The sequence below is a fragment of the Pelodiscus sinensis genome, chromosome 1 (genome assembly GCF_049634645.1).
Source record: "Pelodiscus sinensis isolate JC-2024 chromosome 1, ASM4963464v1, whole genome shotgun sequence".
Lineage (NCBI taxonomy): Eukaryota > Metazoa > Chordata > Testudines > Trionychidae > Pelodiscus > Pelodiscus sinensis.
The window spans coordinates 279,112,832-279,131,801 of record NC_134711.1 but is presented as its reverse complement, the minus strand read 5'-3'; the positions used below and the strand labels follow the sequence as shown (position 1 = coordinate 279,131,801).

Below are 18,970 nucleotides of genomic sequence, written 5' to 3'. Positions count from 1 at the left end.
CACATCCATTCTGCAGCATTTGGCAGAAATATGTATCAAGGTCTAAGTTACTGCTCTGGTTGATAGGGCTGGAAGGTATCTGACCCTTCTTCCTAACTCCTCATTCAAAATTGTACTACAAAGTTCACTTAATCTATGGTGACAATAGACTAATTAAATTCCTTCCCCACCCCATTGTTTCACTGGCCTGTGCCCCAACAGCAGCGTAAGTGCTAAACAAAACAACATAATTAATAAAAATGGTATTCTGGATTGATCTTTTTTCCATTCAAAGTTGGAAAATTTGCAGGGTTATTGCTGAGCTCCTTATACAATAAAGATCATCTCTGAACTCTGCTGTCCCTTTCAGGCAGAGCCAAAGAACTTCTGACATCTAGTCAGTGTACTCTGGAACGCTGGCATTCTTTAAGTTAGGGTGCAGGTTGGGCATAACTACTGCTTAGCTTGGGGGGTCTGAAACTCCTGGCCCAGGAACAATCTGCAGCCTGAACCTAATCCAGACTGTGGAATATTTTGATAGTTATTTAATCAGGCTCATCTGTCTGCCTGTCCAAGGGCGGGTGTGTGGGTGAGTGGCATGTAGATCCTTGCACGTGACTGCCAGCAGCACCCAGGCTCCCAGCAACCACATAGTCCTGGCCGCACAGGGTCTGACATTCAGTCCAGGAAACCACACTGGCTGCCTCTGCCACAATGTGAGCTGATGCACTTCTGCAGCCAGTGGGGTGAGGCCACAGGCTTTTGCTTACGGTTACCCCTGAAGAGGGTGGGAGTAGAAGGATGCAGATGTTAGTGGGGGAGAGAGGAGGCAGGATCCCAGTGTAAGGATGTGAATGTTAGTGAGGGGGAGAGGGAAGGGAGGAGGGCATCCTAGCATGAGGACATAGTGCTATCAGGTTGAGTACTCCATTTTTTATTTAGTAGGATCCTGGTCCCCTGCCTGGGCTACTGGACATAGGGGTAGACTCTAACAACTTGCATATTGTACTGTCAATCCCAAACACTCAAATCTCATGCATTAGCCCCTCCAGCCTCAAAAAGAGAATGGCGTCTTGAAATCAGAAAATTATACATGGGGATCTTTTTATTCGGCATCTGGTGTCTTAGGTCTTTGGCTGAACTCAGGATACATTTTCTTTCTTTACTCCACAAACCATGAGCCATAAAGTCTTCCTTTTTTTTAAAAAAAAAAAAAAAAAGGCTGGTATTTTCTTTTAATATCATGCACCACACAACTATAATCTACTAAATCATAGAGGGATCACAGCGGATAGCAGGCATGAGACATCAGGTAGTGATGTTCCTAGTTAGTTTCACAAAATGAGTTAATAGTTTCACAGCTTACACCTGCATACACACCTCCCCTAGGCCACAGGGACATGCCGGCAGCAGCACAGAGCTAGCAGCAGGCAGTCACTCTAGTTACGCTTCACTGGTGGTGATGGTGGCAGAGATCACCAGTAAGTTTTTAATTTCCCAGGAGCAACAGGTAGGACTGGAGGACACGTATGGGTGGAGAGCACATGAGCCAGAAGGAGGGCCTGAGAAACACTAAGAAACATCTGGTCTGGCTGCCAGAGAGAGGTGTCCACTGGCCCACTAGGAGGATTTTAGGACTGGCACTGGCCTTGAGGTAAATTCAGTTGGAGACCGCGGCATAGCTCAAATAAATGGAATGCATGCCTTTTGGTCTCTACAGTGGCACAACTGAGAACTATCCATTTTGCAGAAATCTTGTAAAATTTTTCCCTAAAAACCAGAGCCTACACTGCCTAAACTTTTTTGGCTAGGTAAAGAGCCTCTAGAATGAAATCTTAAACCTTATTGACTTTATTTCTCAGGGGTTCAAACAGCAGAGGTTTTTTTAGAGTATTCCTGCCCAGGAAAGAGTAGACAATCTGCAAACACCGTCCATATAATGACTGCCTTGTACCAGGTCTAAATGCAGATTGCATCTTCTGGGGTGGATTAAGAAGCAAAAAATAGGAAGAGGTGATCCCTTATTCTGGCAGATGCCTTCACAAGTTTCAGGAGTCTGTAGCCTCTGTTTGCCAGAAACTGAGAATGGAGAGAAGATAGATCATTTAATAATTACCTGTTCTGTTGATTCCCTTGAAGCACTGGCCACTGTCGGAAAACAAGATCCTGGGCTAGATGGACCTTCAGTCTTGACTCACTATGGACATTCTTATAGTTATATGTGTGAATAACTACTGCTGAATGCATGCTGTTATCACACATAATTGTATAAAAAATATTAGAATAAACGATGTACAGGCAAGTCCCCGGGTTACGTACAAGATAGGGACTGTAGGTTTGTTCTTAAGTTGAATCTGTATGTAAGTCGGAACTGGCATCCAGATTCAGCCGCTGCTGAAACTGACCACCAGTTCTGACTTACATATAGATTCAACTTAAGAACCCCAAGCGTCCCCAAGTCAGCTGCTGCTGAAACTGATCAGCGGCTGATTCCAGGAAGCCTGGGGCAGAGCAACTCTGCCTCGGGCTTCCTGTAGTCAGCGCTGGTCAGTTTCAGCAGCGGCTGACTTGGGGACGTCTGGGGCAGAGCAGCTGGGGTGTTGCTGGGTTGCTCCAGTAGCACCGCTCCTCGGCGCTACTGGACCAACCCAGCAGCACCCCAGCTGCTCCGCCGCAGGCGTCCTGATTCAGCCACTGCTGAAACTGACCAGCAGCAGCTGAATCAGGACCTGGGGCAGAGCAGCTGGGGTGCTGCCGGGTTGGTCCAGTAGTGCCCAGAGCGGCTGCTCTGCCCCAGGGTCCACAACAAAAGCCTGGTCTGCTGGGGGGGGGGGGGCACACTAGCTGCGCCCCCCCCCCCCCCCAGCAGACCAGGGACACGGGGAGCAGAGCTGCAGCGGCAGCAGGGTGCCGCGCCTCTGAGGCTTTGCTCTGGCAAAGTCTCAGAGGCGCGGGACCCCGCCGCGGCTGCGGCTTCAGTCCCGGTGCCCCTGGTCTGCTGAGGACCATCTCCAGAGCAAAGCCTCAGAAGCGCGGGAACCCGCCGCTGCTGTGGCTTTGCTCCCGGTACCTGTGGTCTGCTGGGGACCGTCTCCAGCAGACCAGGGGCACTGGGAGCAGCTTACGAACGGGGCGCTCTCGCCCCGGAGCTCGCAGGCAGCAATCCGCCACCTCGACCTCCGGGGCGAGAAAGCCCCGTTCGTAAGTGCGGATCCGACGTAAGTCGGATCTGCGTAAGTTGGGGACTGCCTGTATACTAAGATCAAAATAATGAAAGTAAAGTTGGACTTTCAGTTAAACGACAATGCTACAGGATGAAGCCTCTTGCACATGACTGAAAACAGAGCCAGTAATGTTGAAATTAAATAATATGTTCTAAGTATCTGAACTGCATGTCTCAAGAAGCAAGCCTGACCTGAGCCTATCATTTCTGTTACTGATCTGGTAGAAAAAGCATTAATTTGACCCTCAGGTGACAGTTCTCCTATAGATAATAAGAACTCAGAAGAATCAAGTGACCTAAAAAGGTTTTCACTTATTTAATTAGGACCAGAATGACATCGCTCGACAAGAATTTTATTTAATTAAGGGGTTTAAAAAACTGGATTAAGTATGAGGCATACATGAGTCTACTTTTTACTGTTTCACAGGGAAACAGCAAGAATAGTCAAAAGTAATAGTACTTAGTGTAAAGTAGGTATGGGAAAGGTTAATTGATTAACCAGAAACCAGTGGGGGCTGGAACAACTTCTGTTGGCAGTGGACCAAGGCACTCTATGGGCAGGTGCTTTGCCAGCATCCAGAGAAGCCTTTCTCCATGGTGACCCAGGGCACCTAGTGGGCAGAAGTTGCTCCATCCTCCTGGGAAACGTTTGTCCACAGAGGGCTTGGATGCCCCACAGCCAGAGGCTACACCATTGTCCAGACCATCCTCTGTTCATAGTGGGCCTGGACGTCCCATCAGCAGAGACTGTTCCAGTGGGGGGCTGGGAACTGATTTTACATCCCTAGTATTGAAAGAGAGTCATTGCAATACAGGAATGAAAGTTGTACCTCTTTTTGCAAGTGAGGGCTTTAGTCTATGCTGGTATTCACACAGATTAGTTATCACAAAAGAGATGTTTATTTCAGCCACTACAATCACTTTAAGATCAGCCAAACTGCTGTTTTCCTTGCGTTTTATTACTTTTCCCACACACAATAGCCTCAAATTTAAACAGATTTTAAGTTAATCTCCAAATACATAAGGAAATCTGCTCTTCCCAGCATTTTAAACTGTTAAGATTCTATTCACATCAGCCTTAGACATCAGCGACTTTATATAGTCCTAACCAGCACAAACTTTATAACTGATAAGAGTGCAAATTATTTTTTCTGTCATGGATTTAAATTAGAAAAAAAAGACTTTCTGAATGCAGAAGGAGTGTCATGGCATAGCAGTACTACTGACACGGTTCTTCCTTCTACTTGCTCAGATACCAGAAATCAGCAAAGACTCAGCCAGGAACAGAATTGATACAAATCTCTGACCCCAAATTGATTTCCAAACAATTTATAAGGTTGGAAACTGCTGTGCCAAGACCATCAGCAGCAGGTGACTCCACCTTTAAGACAAATAGTGGGCCTCCTGATTGTATTATTTTATTTGTATGTCTAGAATGCTTCAGGGAATTATAATAAGTAATGAATATTGTTTCTTTACTTCTAAACTTCCAATAGGCTTTTCTGTCTTGCTTCCCATAACCATTCCTTACAGATGTCATTTTAGGACTCCACTGCTCTGGTAGCTTCTCTCCTGGATGCTAGCTGGTGCTGAATTGAAACCTGGAATTCTTTTGGAAGCACAATGACCTCTATGGCAGCAAGTCGTCAAAAGTAAATTATGGGAAAGGTATGTATACCATGTTGCATTTGTTGTAGTTGATGATTCGGCATGAGGCCCACCAGGGTAATCCACAGGCAAGTTGTAAGATATTTTGTTTACATTGACTGTCTGCATACGCACAGCCCTCCACAATTCTCAGTGGCTGCAATTTGCCATTCCCACCCAATGGGAGCTGGGCGGCGAGGGGAGGAAGCGGGGGGGGGGGGGGGAAGGAAGGGAGACTGTCTGTGGAAAGTCAATGTAAACAGAATGTCTTACTGCCTTGCCAGTAAGGTTGCTTACTCCTGTTTTAGAGGCTTACGGTGCTTTCCCAGAATAAAGCTTTGCTTCATTGAAACAACATTTCAGATGACTGGAATAATAAAGCCAGGAAAAAAATCTAAATTGAGAGATATATTGCAAGCAACACCTATTTTTAAAAAAAAAATCACTAATTTTGAACAAAAAAATGGGCCATATTTTGAAACGAAAACAAGTGTGTGTCACTTTTATAAAAGATAATCCATTTAGGGATAGAAAAGAATACATTGGTGAAACAAAAATATGTCTGCAAGGTCAGCCTTAGGGCACTATGCACTATAGTGCATCCTCTATATAACATTAGGTTGCTGGAACTAAAATTATCAATGACACCTTGTGAGAGATTTTTGAGAAGCCCTATCTTTCCAGTGGAAAGTACCTCAGGGGCTGTAGAGAAAGCAGACAGAAAGAGCAAAGTATCTTGCTGAAGAACTTGAGAACCTGGAAAGGACAGCTCGTAAGTTGAAAGAACTATCTATTATGGTACATAAAAAGAAAAGTCGAAATGGAAATGTAGATGCTGTCTTTCAGTTATATTGTAAAATGTTTAGTCAGGTGTCCTTGGAAATAACATTGAGCTAGTACTGGACATTTGGAAGAAATCAAAGTATAAACAAGCATTCATGTCAAGAGTACAACTTGGGTATCTTTGTAGTGAATGGGGTGAGAGTTATCAGTGAGAGTATATCATTATTCACATGTCCTAGTAAATGAAGTATTTGATCATTTTCAAAGTTTGCGTGCAAGGTATGTTGAAATGCTTATCATAGAATATTAGAACTAGAAGGGACCTCCAGAGGTCATCGAGTCCAGTCCCCTGCCCTCACGGCAAGACTAAACACTATCCAGACCAGGTGGGCAAAAAGGCCTCTACGGGCCAGATCCAGCCCATCGAGTGGGTTGATCCAGCCCACAGAAGCCCTGCTGCTCCCCCACTCCCAGTCCAATTAAGGCCTAGGGGCAGGGGAGTGTATGAAGCTTCCTCCCAGCTTGCCAGGAGGAGGCAACGCTTTGAAGCGCTATGTGCTGCTCGCAGGGCGGGAGGAGATATCACACGCTCCCCTGCCCCCAAACCTTGAGTGTGCAAAGTCTCTTTCACTCTTTCCCCCACCCCCCATCCTTGGAGAAGTACATGGTACTTCAAAATGCCATACGCTCACACAGGGCGGGGGCAGGGTGAAGCAAGTTTCGCGCAGCTCCCCTGTCCCCAGGCTCTGATTGGCTTGGGGGCAGTGGAGCATACAAAGCCTCCTCCCACTCTGTGAGGAGAGTGTGGCACTTTGAAGTGACGCATACTTCTCACAGGTAGAGTATAGGGTGGGAGTAGGCTTCATGTGCTCCTCCTGCCCCTAGGCCCATCAGGGCCTGGGAATGGGGGAGCCACATGAAACTTCTTTTTCCTTTCCCCTGCCCTGCGAGGAGCACACTGCACTTCAAAGTGCCACACGTTCCTTGCAGGGCAGGAGGAGGCCTTCCTGCCCTGCTAGAAGCACAGGTGCCTAGTGGGAAGGGGGGGTAAAAGGAGCTCCCTCTACACCCAGATCCATCATGGTCTGTGGGTGGGCAAGTCCAGAAACATCCTGGCCCCGCCCCTTCTGCTTTAGGCCCCGCCCCTTCTGGGGCAGCCCGGGGCCACTTCAAAAATTTCCCAATTCATCACATATAACTCTAAAGCTATGTTGCAGTTTAGAGCTCTATCTATCCCTAGGACAAAATTTGGGGAAGGGAGGAGTACATTCTCTGCAATGCCCCTTAAATAGTATCCATAGACGAGAGATGCTACAGTGGGGTGAGTATTTAAATACTCAAAGCCTTTTGCAGGGATGGAGCATTTCTTTTCTGCTTTTTGAAAAGTTGGCAGAGTAGAAGAGGGGGTTTGCCACACATGCTTTGACTAGTTTTAGCACTTCTGGGTGGACTTGCAATGCAACCTGTCCTAGTGTGGCGACCAAGATGACATTGAAGATTTGTCTGTTTCTTCCACCACCTCTTAAATTTTGGAAGCCCAGGTTCTCTTCCACCCATTTAAGGAGAGGCTAGTGCTACTTAAAATTATCCAAGGACTATTGGCAAAGAATGATCTGGCCACTGCCTCAACCTGCAGGACAGTGTTGTCCCTTTCTTCCTTGGAGGGGGGTCTCCCTTGGTGCTGGATGTAACGCACTGCCTCAGGGCCATTGAGGCTGGGATCCATCTACAGATGCTGGTGGGTGAATGATGGGGGGAATAGTGCTGCCTGCCTGAGGAATAGTACTGGGGGGGCAAATGAGAACAAAGCCAAAATCCCAAATGATCTCTCTGGGGTGGTGATTGATATTCAGGAGACCACTGGAGGGAAGGTGACCAGAACATGGGCAATCTGTGGCTGGACAGTGACTGGTACCAATGGTACAGAAAATGGTGCCATGACTCAGCAGTCCCATGTGTGGTCAGTACGGACTTTGATGGGGATCTAGGCTTTCAGGCCCGCGAGCTGGGTAGTGCTGCTGGGGACTAAGGTGGCAGCGAAGAACACCTGTGCCTGCAGTCTAGTAACTGATGGTGTTTTGCCAATATATGCTGCTGCTCTCCAGTGAGATTAGTTTATAGTCCTGGAAACGGAGCCACCTCAGACCCTGGTGCAGCACCTGCGGGGCCAGTTGGCTTTGGTCTTTAAATGCTGGAACCACTTTGTGTGTTGGAGGCCCCACTGCATGCTGGAGGCCCTTACTACTGGCTTCGCTTGAGATTCTGACTACAGAGGTATCCCCTTAGAGCCCCAAGGACACCCGGTCTGATAAAAAGTCCTCTGCCCATAGGCCCTTACAACTTCAGTGATGAAGGGCTCTACTTCCTGGGCACCAATGAGAAGGAATGATGCTGGGTCAAGTCCAGTGCTTGTGGAGCACTTTGCACTGAGGACAATCCATAGGGCAAAGGTCAGTCACTGATGATTCTGGCACAGAACAGAGAGCACCATTTGGAGAGTCCTCAAGTGGGCTCTTTTCTTTCACACCCACTTTTCTGAGTGTGAGGATGAAAGTTTTTACACATACTACACCTGTCCTTCCTGTAGCTCTCCCGCAGAAACCTCAGAAAATTGTTGTGCAGATCACTAATAGGCATTGGCCTGCTGAATGCTGAACATGACTTGAAGCCAGACAAGTGGGGCAGGCCTGGTCTGGGGCAAAGACCCAGCTGCTAGCTACTACTAACAACTATACTTAACTATTAACACTATCAACAAACTCTTTGAGAGATCTATTGAAGATGAGAAGACACTGCTACTCTTGCTATGCACGGATAAGTGGTGACGCCTAATATACAACTGCACGGGAGCATCCTTCCAGGGGGCACCATAGTGTGATCTCCACAAACCACGAAGGTAAAATTCTCCAGCAACTGTGTATGTCAGAGACCATGCACCTAAAGCATCTATCTATTTACTTTGATCTGTTTAGGTTCAAGTACCCATTCTCCAGATACTTAATGATACCCTATCTCATCCCCCCCCTTCCTTTTTTCTTTTTCTCCCCCCTCTCCTATTTATTTCGAGTTTTCATATCCCCTACTCATAACTCCAGTCATCTGAAGAAGACAGCTGTGTCCACGAAAGTTCATGATACCATCTACATGTTTTGTTAGTCTATAAAGTGCTACCAGACCTTTTTTTCCCCCCTTTTTTAGAAAAAGGAGGATACTGACCCTGTGCAGTAACTGACTTTCTTCAAGGTGAGTGTCCTGGTGAGTGCTCCACTGCAGATTTATCTGTTAATTGTCAACTACACATTGACATCCCTAGTATCTATGTTGTTTCTTTCTTGTAGTAGATGTATGAAAACCGAGAGATGTGCGTGTGGCACATGAGTCCTTCACGGTATGGAGGACATCATTTGAGTTTGCTGGAAAGAGCTTGTCCCCATCAAAAGAAAAATCCTCGACTGTGCTGTTTCCCATGGGAAGTAGGAAGAAGCAAACCAAGATGCACGCCACACAATGACACCTGTGATGACAGATCTGGCAGCCATGTTTGCAGCATCTAGGGCAGTCTGAAGAGCTGTATGGAAGATCAACTACCCTTCTGAGACAATTGCCCTAAGTTGTCGTTGGTCTTTGAAAATACGATCAATAAATTCCATGACCGTAGCATAGTTTCTGTAGTCGCACTTAGTTCAGAACACCATGTAGTTCACCATTCTAAATTGTATGGTCCAAGAGAAATACACTCTGCAACCAAATAAGTCTATTCTCTTATTTTCCTTATCAGATGGGGAGGCCTGGAAGTGTAACTATTTTTCTGATTTGCTGCCTCCAGAACTAACAAACTGGGGACTGGATGTGTAAATACAAACTTGGAACCATTAGATGGGACAATTGGACAAATATTTGCAGTCTGCTTTCTTGCTAATGGGAAGTATTGTGATCAGAGTCTGACAAATGGCTTTAGCTGATTTCATGATGGGCCCCTTGATTATCAGCTCTATTTTGAAAGAGGTGATTGCTTCTAATATATCAGCGAGCTCAAACTGAGTTTCAGCCATTTCTTCAAAAGTAATCTTGAGCTCCTTGGCTACTCTTGTAAACAAGTTCTGGAAATGTGTGAACTCATCAGTAGTGTAGGGGTTGGGGGCTTAATAGCCTCCTGTGGTAATAAAGAAACATACAATGTGATGGGGACTAATTTAGCTACAACTGCCCAAGAGAGAGATCTTGAAGTCACTGTGGATAGTTCTCTGAAAACATCCACTCAATGTGGAGCCGCAGTCAAAAAAGCAAATAGAATGTTAGGAATCACTAAAAAAGGGATAGCAAATAAGAAAGAGAATCTATTATTGCCTCTATATAAAACCATGCTATACCTACATCTTGAATACTGTGTCGCCTCATCTTTAAAAAAGAAAGAGCTTCAGAGAAAGGCAACAAAAATTATTAGGGTTTTGGAATGGGTCCATATGAATAGAAATTAAAAAGAATCGGACTTTTCAGCTTAGAAAGCAGGAGACATGGGGGGATATGATAGAGGTCTATAAAATCATGACAGGTGTAGAAAAAGTGAATAAAGAAAAGTTATTTACTTAATCCCACCATATAAGAACTAGGAGTCACCAAACGAAATTAATAGGCCGCAGGTTTAAAAGGAAGTTTGTCTTCACTCAGCACACAGTCAACCTGTGGAACTCTTTGCCAGAGGATGTTGTGATGGCTGGGACTTTAACAGGGTTCCAAAAAAAGAGCTAGATAGATTCATGGAGGTAACGTCCATCAATGTCTATTAACCAGGATGGGTAGAATGGTGCCCCTAGCCTCTTTTTGTCTGGAAATGGATAACTGGAAAGGGATCACGTAATGATTACCTGTTGTGTTCCCTTCCTCTGGGGCATCTGGTATTGGCCATTTGTTGTCAGATAGGATACTGAGCTAGATGGATCTTTTGTCTGACCCAGTATGGCCATTCTTATGTTCTTATGATAAGTATTTGGCAGTAGGAGAGGTGTCAGATGGGACTTCCCCTGCAGGATGAACAGCTGGGTCAGAACTATGCTCAGAATCAGTATGAAAAGTTGGTGGGGAAGATCTGATATATTCCTCGAAGGGAACATAAAAAATACTAGACTGTCTCTTATAGTATCCCATGGACCCTAGTATGTTGGGAAAGAACATGAGTGGTCCCACTTAGTGGTGATTATACCAGGGATAATATTCCCTGGAATATGAGGACAGTAATCTACTATATCACACAGTAACAGGTATCTGAAATGGGGCTAGGAGACAGTGGCAAGTGGGCACCGAAGGTCCTGGTGATGGGTCAGTGCCCAGCAGAGGAGATTCAGGATCATGATACACAGTCAAGTGAAGAAACTGAGGCAGCGCTGCACCTTCCCATGTCATGTGATGAAGCACTAAAGAAGGGGTTTTAGATCAGGGACCACTGACCACAGAAATATAAGTCAGGGGCCGCAAAAAAAAGTGAAAAGTGGGGGTGATGCCAGAGTGGGCTCCCCAATGCTGGCGAGCTTCGGAGGAGGCTGGATCCAGGCAAGCTAGGGGCTACATCCCGCCCTCAGGCCAGAGGTTCCTCATCCCTGCAATGAAGGCAAATGGGACAGTGTATACAGGCAATGCTGATGCAGGGAAAGCAGGATGAGTCTGTGGTGCCGGGGGTTCACGTGGCAGATGTGCCTAGGAGAGAAAGCCAACCATTCTCCCCCGTTATTATTATTATTGCATTTTGAAGACGTGTGAGGAGAGTTCTGTAGTGAGGAAGGATGTTGGACTGGGTCAGACAGAGGTCTAGGAAAAATTGTTTCAATCTCAAGACTTTGTCTTTGTGGAATCTTAGCTTTGAGCTTCCTACAGAGGATGCACTTTTGTAGTACGTGGGATTCCACCGAACAGTTTACACACTGTGATTGGATCTTGATGGCATCTCTGAAAGACATTATCTCTTGAAGCCTGGAAGGAAAGGCATGTAAGCTGAGGTAAAGAATAACGTGGGTTTTTTTAAATGTAAAAAATTACTGAAGATAATCTAAAAATGAGAAAAAGACTAACTATGAATTAGAACGGCAAGGAAATAAAGTTATGGAGAGTGAAAAATAGCGGGACTGCTGAGCTTTGTCTCAATTCAAAGAACAGTAGAGAAAGAACTGAGGATCCAGATCGTGCATACATTACTCAAACACTGACCACTTGTGAGGAAGGCACTTTCATACATGGCTTATTGGGGAACTGTCGTGAAAAATCTCTGATCGAAGGTGCAGGGGTGCACCTTGACCTGGAGTGGAGCACCCACAGGCCATCTCTTGAATGAGAACAATATTTTAAAACCCGAATTTCTTTCAAGATCTCTAGTGCAAAAACAATTACAAGAGAAAGATAAAACTGAAGATTAAACATTAAGTATTGAGTGCTTTCTCACACCAAAATATTAAAGCCTAATATCAAACTCAATCATGGGCTACATCCTATAGGCTGAAACTCTCTAGTCCAGTACTCTTTGGTCTGGCAACTTCTGTGGTCTGTTAAGACTATGGATGTTGCTGGACCAAAGAGCCCTAGTGGCAAAGGTTGAGAGCAGCTGGGAACAGAGTTAGTCTAGTGGGCCAGCAGCCAAGAGCAGAGCCTGGCCAGTCTGTGTTTCCTCCAAGCTGTGCGGCAGCTCAGTTTCACAGGTAGTTGATCAGCCTTGCCCAGTCAGAGGGGCTGATCAATCACCTGTGAAGCTGAGCTGCTGCACAGCTTAAGGGAATACTGTGGCTAGTGGTCTGGCAACCAATGGGGCAGGGAGTGGAGTCGGGGAGCTGGAAGTGGGGTCTGGCATCTGGTAGCACCTGCTATCCTGCACAGGGCCAGGCAGCTGGAATCAAAACCCCGGGAATGGCTGCTAGCTTGTGTGGGGTATGTGACAGGAACAGAGTCCCACAAGTGGCTGCTGCCCCATGTCAGCCAGGCAACCAGGAGCAGAGCTCTGCAAGCAGAGCTAGAGGTAGTAGAGCCAGGGAGGCAACAGACTGGCCAGGGTGGTGGTCAGGAAGGGAGCCCCAGGAGAATCCAGACACCTGACCTCCCTTGGTCTGGCAAACTCCCTTATTCAGGACCTGAGCAGTCTAGAGGGTGCTGGACCAGGGAGGTACAACTGTACCTGCTTATTGTACTTATCAGACTCCTATATCAGGCTAAGGCTGCTAAAGAATTTAAAGCTTTGATGTTTTTCTTTAAACAAAAAAACCCACCTTGCATATTTGCAATCTTACAATTGGGAAACGATACTATACTGTCTGACAGTTTTCAGATTTGGTTTAAAAAAAATATCGACATTGAACATATACATGATTGAACACTGATATAAACAAATTAATCATCCCTGTATCATTTTTTCTCTCTATTTCGTTTTCTCTTCATCAACTGAGGAAGTAAAATGTAGCTAACGAAAGCTTAGGCTCTAATACCCTAATACATTTGTTTTAAATAAAATTATGTCAACAGTAACAATTTTGTAATTGATACTCAACATGTTACTTCAGCAATGATATAAACAAAATCTATATTCTGCATGTTCACTATGTCCTTTTCTGTTGTAACTATTTGAGAATAAACCAAAAAGCCAAAAACATTTAACTAACTAATCAGGCAGAATAAATAAACCTGCATACGCACTAATAGCATCTCCTTTAACAGTTATGTTTTAAACTATTTGTTTACTAAAACACGACAAACATTTTACTAATTCAAAAGTAGGAAAGGCAAATTTGAACACATTTTCTTGAAAAAAGTACTTCCTAATGAATACTAAGTATGCCAACTTCATCCTGAGAGGACTAGTGTTTAGTGACTAAACAAAGGAGACTCTAGTCTTACTGTCCATAACAACAACACACTAACACTATTATGTAGATTACCTAACATACAAATTACACATTAGAAACATAGGCTTTGAGGCTAATCTTAAATATATCATGTGAATAGTTCCAATAAGCCCCACAAAACTATGCATGTATGCAATTTCAGGGCTTGTAAGATTAGGGCCAAAATTAGAAACAGTATTTGATCATAAAATCTTCCGTGAAATGGTTTGTTAACTTGCTCTCATCATACCAATGCAACATCACTCATGCTACTGTATTAATACATAATACTAATATATGATACTTCCTGCTGAAACTTTGCAACTCCAGCTATAGTTCAACTTATCATGAAAAATATGACAATGAAAAATAATGCAGTAAATGCCAATGAATTTCTAATTCAACATCATAAATATTTTGCAGTAGTTAAAATATATGCCTCGATGTTGTTTTCCTACTAACAGAGATCATAATCCTAGGATGCCGGGGGTGCAAACTAACACTTTTCTATGGTTATTACAACGCTACTTCTGCAAACAAAACTAAAATTAAAAAGAAAAAAGAAAACTCAGAAAAGGCTAGATTAGCTCAGCAAAGTACCCCCAAAAGATAATTTAAGGATGCAACATATGAGAGGTAGTTAATCTTTAACAACTAGGCCTCAATACTTTATTCCACTATTCCAATGATAGAGAAAGCCGAGACTATCACAGCAGTCTTCAGAAAACATAGATCAACAGGATAAGCTGAGATAAGAAGAACATGAAATTTATGAATATGGTTTATTACCATGGTTACAAGCTTTCAGAACTGGCCTCTGAGTGGCTGGGCTGAGATTTTGCAGTACATCTGGAAAAGCAAGAGAACAAAACAAACTTAATATAATCATCTATTAACTTTCAGGGGTGTAGCCATATTGCCAACTAGATGTTTTTCCCTTCAGGTTAAATATTTCTGGGAGCAAAGCAGTGTTAAATACTAGTAAAACATTTGACTCAATGGAGAACGTTATGACTTTTTTCTTCTCATTTAATTATGCTACTGTAAACCCAAAAGAGATAAGGTGCATATGTTTCTATAGACGAGTCTTGTCATAACAATCAGGCTATGTTAAGTTCAGTACACTGATTTGCAAAGTGGTACTGACATCAGCCAACTGGAATGAGCATCTCTGTGAAATGTGTCATTGCAAGGAGAGGATTGTGCATGCTACCGGGACTCTAAGGAGTTCTAGCCTGCAGCACACTGTACTCATGATACATTTTTTAAGCAAAAATGTCTATGTCATAATTCCTTAGAAAGTAACATGAGCAGGTATAATATTCACCTTTAGGCCTTGGTGTCCGTTTTCTCCGGTCTCGGAAAGCAGCACCCGACTGCAAGGCCTCGAGCAGACTATCCATCACTCCTGTCTCATCGCCCTCTGTGAAAAGAGATGGAGGGTATTCCATCAGACCCTCAGGGTTACCACAGAAATGTCAAAGCATACATGACGGTAAAAAAGAAGCCCTGTGCCATAACTAAAATTAGCAATTTCTAAGTTAGACAAGCCTTTAACTCACCCATAAATTAGATCTCTCACAATGAAATCAGTTTCATTAGCGTTTGCACTGCTATTCAGTAATGCAGACCAACTGTATTTGATTCACTTCATATTACTGCTTTTTTACAGAGATACAGTTCTACAGAATATGGCTCTATTTATGTATGTGTCGCTGAACCTTGTATGAAACCACAGTCATTGTGAATTACCCATTTCACTTGCAGAAAACTGCTTTTTAAGGAATAACCTTCTAGCCTAAAAGGAACAATGTGCTTAGAACACATTTGTTCCTGAAATTCTGTTTTCTGAAGTGATAGGAAAAAATGTGTTTCTCTGTAGATTTTTGAGAGCCCGTCCTCCCTCCCCCAAAAAAAAGATTCATCGTCACATTATTCAAAAATTATGAATTTAAAGAAAAGTGACTAAAGTTAGTGAAAATCATTTGTCTGTAAGAAGCCAACAGAATAACACTAGATTAGAGTATACATGGACAACAATGAACATATTCTTGGCTAATATACAGGATCTAGCTTCTCTCGATTGTTTAACTGGTTAATCCATATTAAATAATTCACCAAATTCAGAGTATTTCTACTTATATTAGGCACAAAAACTCTGTCTTGGGAAATAAGCATAAATATTAGCACAAGTTAGGTTTAGGCACGGCTATGCTTGCGGGAAGATCAATGCTTCAGCAGTCAATCTTCCAATGTTCGATTTATCAGGTCTAGTATGGACCCACTAAATCAAACATTGAGGACACCATCCCACTGGTGCTGGTACTTCTCACTATTGAGAGGAGTAAGTGAAGTCAAGGAGAGCATTCCTCCCATCCAACTCCTGTTGTGCGGACGGTGACAAAGCTTGACGTAAGGTACGTTAAATCTAGCTATGCTATTTACTTAACTGTAATTGTGTACCGTAAACTGTATAGACCTGCCCTTACACATTATTTCTGTACATGCATTTATACCAATAGTACCACAAATACACTTGTTTATATTATCAACACACAGAGCAATTTTAACCTTAAGTAACAAGTTTACAAAACCAGAGCAAATAAACTAGTCTAAAGAACTGTCAATGGCAATTGGCCAAGATGGATAGTGATGGGTTTCCTAGCCTCTGTTTGTCAGAAGCTGGAAATGAGTGATAAGGAATGGATCATTTGATGTTCTGTTCTGTTCATTCCCTCTGGAGCACCTGTCAGAAGACAGGATACTGGGCTAGATGGACCTCTGTTCTGACACAGTGTGGCTGTTTTTATAGATTCTAATGTGTCTACCTCCAAAGTCTAGCCACTAAATCTTTACTCATGTAGCCTGCTAAATTATACCCGTTCTATTTTATTTCGGATTTTATATAGATTTAAATAGGCTATTAATGCAAGGGGCCTACAGAGTTAATTTTCTCTGTATGAATCAGCTTGAGAAAAATATATATCTGGTGACAAGTTAAGATTTATTTTTCTGTTATTTCCCAAGAGATGTGTTAGGCAAGAGATTTTGCGGTTGGTGTGACAAGTTATTTCTTAATTTTGATCGGAACCAACAGCAAAATCTGCCAAGTAGTAGTAACTGGTTCCGTATAAAATCAGACGCCAGATTTCCTGGTCAAAACTGCAATTTGCCGCCTTTTCTTAAGCAATCCTGGGATGGAGCCCAAGAAATATCAGTCATGTCTGATGAATATTTATGAATTCCCCTGTATTTTCTCCAATTAGAGATAGCACCCACAAAAATCTTAAGATACCAAGACCAACTATGGGCAAGGCGATGAACATCCAGAACATTTTGGTGCCAAAAAGGGTATTTAGGCCTAGGAATTAGGGAGATCAGGGCTGCTGCTTCAGCCGTTGCTGACAGGGGCCACTCTGGAGTGCTTGTGAGGTCAGAAACCTTATACTTATCTTTAATCTATCTTTGTATTTTTTTTTCTTGCTTCTTTAATTTTGTATAAACTTGCTTTAGATATCTTACATGCCATCTGCACCAACGCCTTTCAGGCGAACGGAGGTTGGCCCTACATGGCCTGCCTCGGGGGCATTGAGATCTTGTGGGTATGAGATATTACTGAATGATTAACTTCTGTATACCTAGATAGTTTTAGTTTGATTTTGTTAATGCCATCTGGGGAAAGTATCCAGTTAATCTGTGTCCTGACGGCCATATTAATTGTGGTTGTTATCATTGGCAATTGTTTTCTATTTCATTTCCTGAATTAAAGTATAGTTGCTGTCAATTGCATGGGATGCTCCCGAGGGGGAATCTTATGATGCCACCCCAGTGTAACTTGGGACAGAGGGGATGAATTTATAACTTCTGGTCAGACTGGTGAGCCTTGCCCATCCAAATTTTACTAGAGCTTCTTCCCAGGCTACACTCCATTTGAGGGGCATAAACAAAAACTTCTGGTCACAAGAGATAAGTTGTTTGGGGCTGTATTCCAGCAAATAGAAGAAAGAAGCCTAAGAACTAAGGAGGACACATGAGTTGGTGAGCTAACGTATACACATGAACAGGGCTCGAAAAACTTCAGCGAGAGCTACTCACCAGCCCCGCACCGCGCATGTACTGGAACAGCACTGTGCATGCGCATAGCACCAGTGAATGGGGTGCACGGAGCGACCAGCTGAAATCTACTCGCTACGGGCGAGTAGAAACAGCAGTTTGTCGAGCCCTGCACATGAAAGATGCTGTCTAAAAGCTGCTTATCATCATGATTTCTGGCATTTTAGCTTCTAATGTAAGCTAAAATTTAATATTCCCTTCTCCCCTCAGAATCCTCAGAAACAAAAACACTCCCCCTAAATATAACTTCTCCTGACAGAGACAAAATCGCTACTTCACTACTTTAAAAAAAACACATACATTTAAAAATAAAAATAGGAGCTATAAAATATTAGTTTTCCAGCCTCAAAGCTAGGTAAAACAGTCACCATTTTAAACAACTCCATTTCAAATGTAAATATATGTTTTTTCACAAATATTCTTGTAACTTGAAAATTCTCTGTGGTACCAACAACATATGTAATATTAATATTAGGGGCCAAAGATCAATCAGATTAATAACATTTTCTGTAGCTACACAATGAATTGCATTAATTTTGTATCACTGGGTCTTTCACCTGCATTTTGTGCATTAAGCAATCTGCTGCTGTAAGACTACTTATAACTTCAAATTGCTGTGCAAGATTAGTTTCCCTTTCCCCTGAATACCAACATTCTCTTTAAAGTTACACTGGTCTGAAGGAGAGGACAGACTGTGGCACGTTTAATATCCAGTATTGCATGTCTATTTAGGACTAGAGACAATGATTTTCGTCTCTCTCTTTCTCACATGACATAAGAATGGCCATACTGGTTCAGACCAAAGGTTCATCTAGTACAGTATCCTGTCTGCCGACAGTGGTCAATGTCCGGTGCTCCAGAAGGAATGAGAAGAGCAACTATAACTATCATGAGATCCCACCCCTGTTACCCATTCCCAGCTTCTGACAGAGGTTAGGGGACACCATTCCTACTCATCTTGGCTAATTTTGCATAATTAATTAAGCCCTCTCTCCTTTCTAATGTCATGTACAGTCACACAAAACCCCATTATGCCTGCCCATTTTGAGCATGGGCCTTGAAGAAACAGGAACTGTTATTCTCAGGCTCATTTCATTATGATATCTCCCAATCTCTTTCGCTCCCCCTCAGAGACACATACACCATTCACATTTTCAAAACCTCTGCCGACTTGAGTATTAAATTAAACAGTAGTACTCAAAAAGATGAACTGCAGCATAATCTACTACTACACTATACAAATACACAATGCAGACTAGCAACTTTAAGTAATTGAATATGAATAATGTAATTACCAGGAAAAACAACCTTTAGAAATGCAATCATTAATGTCATTTGAGGATACTATCCATTTTTCACACTTGAATGC

The 18,970-nt window shown here is 43.3% G+C and overlaps 1 protein-coding gene across 3 annotated transcripts in view; it reads right to left on the bottom strand.

Moving 5' to 3' along the window:
* Window positions 1-18,970, bottom strand: part of DIAPH3 (diaphanous related formin 3) — a 456,179-nt gene that overhangs the window by 116,774 nt on the left and 320,435 nt on the right. For all 3 annotated transcript variants that reach the window (XM_075918922.1, XM_006113561.4, XM_075918921.1), the window contains 2 exons: window positions 14,816-14,911; window positions 14,278-14,337 (listed from right to left, as the gene is read on the bottom strand). In XM_075918922.1, coding sequence (XP_075775037.1) covers window positions 14,278-14,337; window positions 14,816-14,911 — 156 coding nt within the window. The remainder of the gene's footprint in view (window positions 1-14,277; window positions 14,338-14,815; window positions 14,912-18,970) is intronic.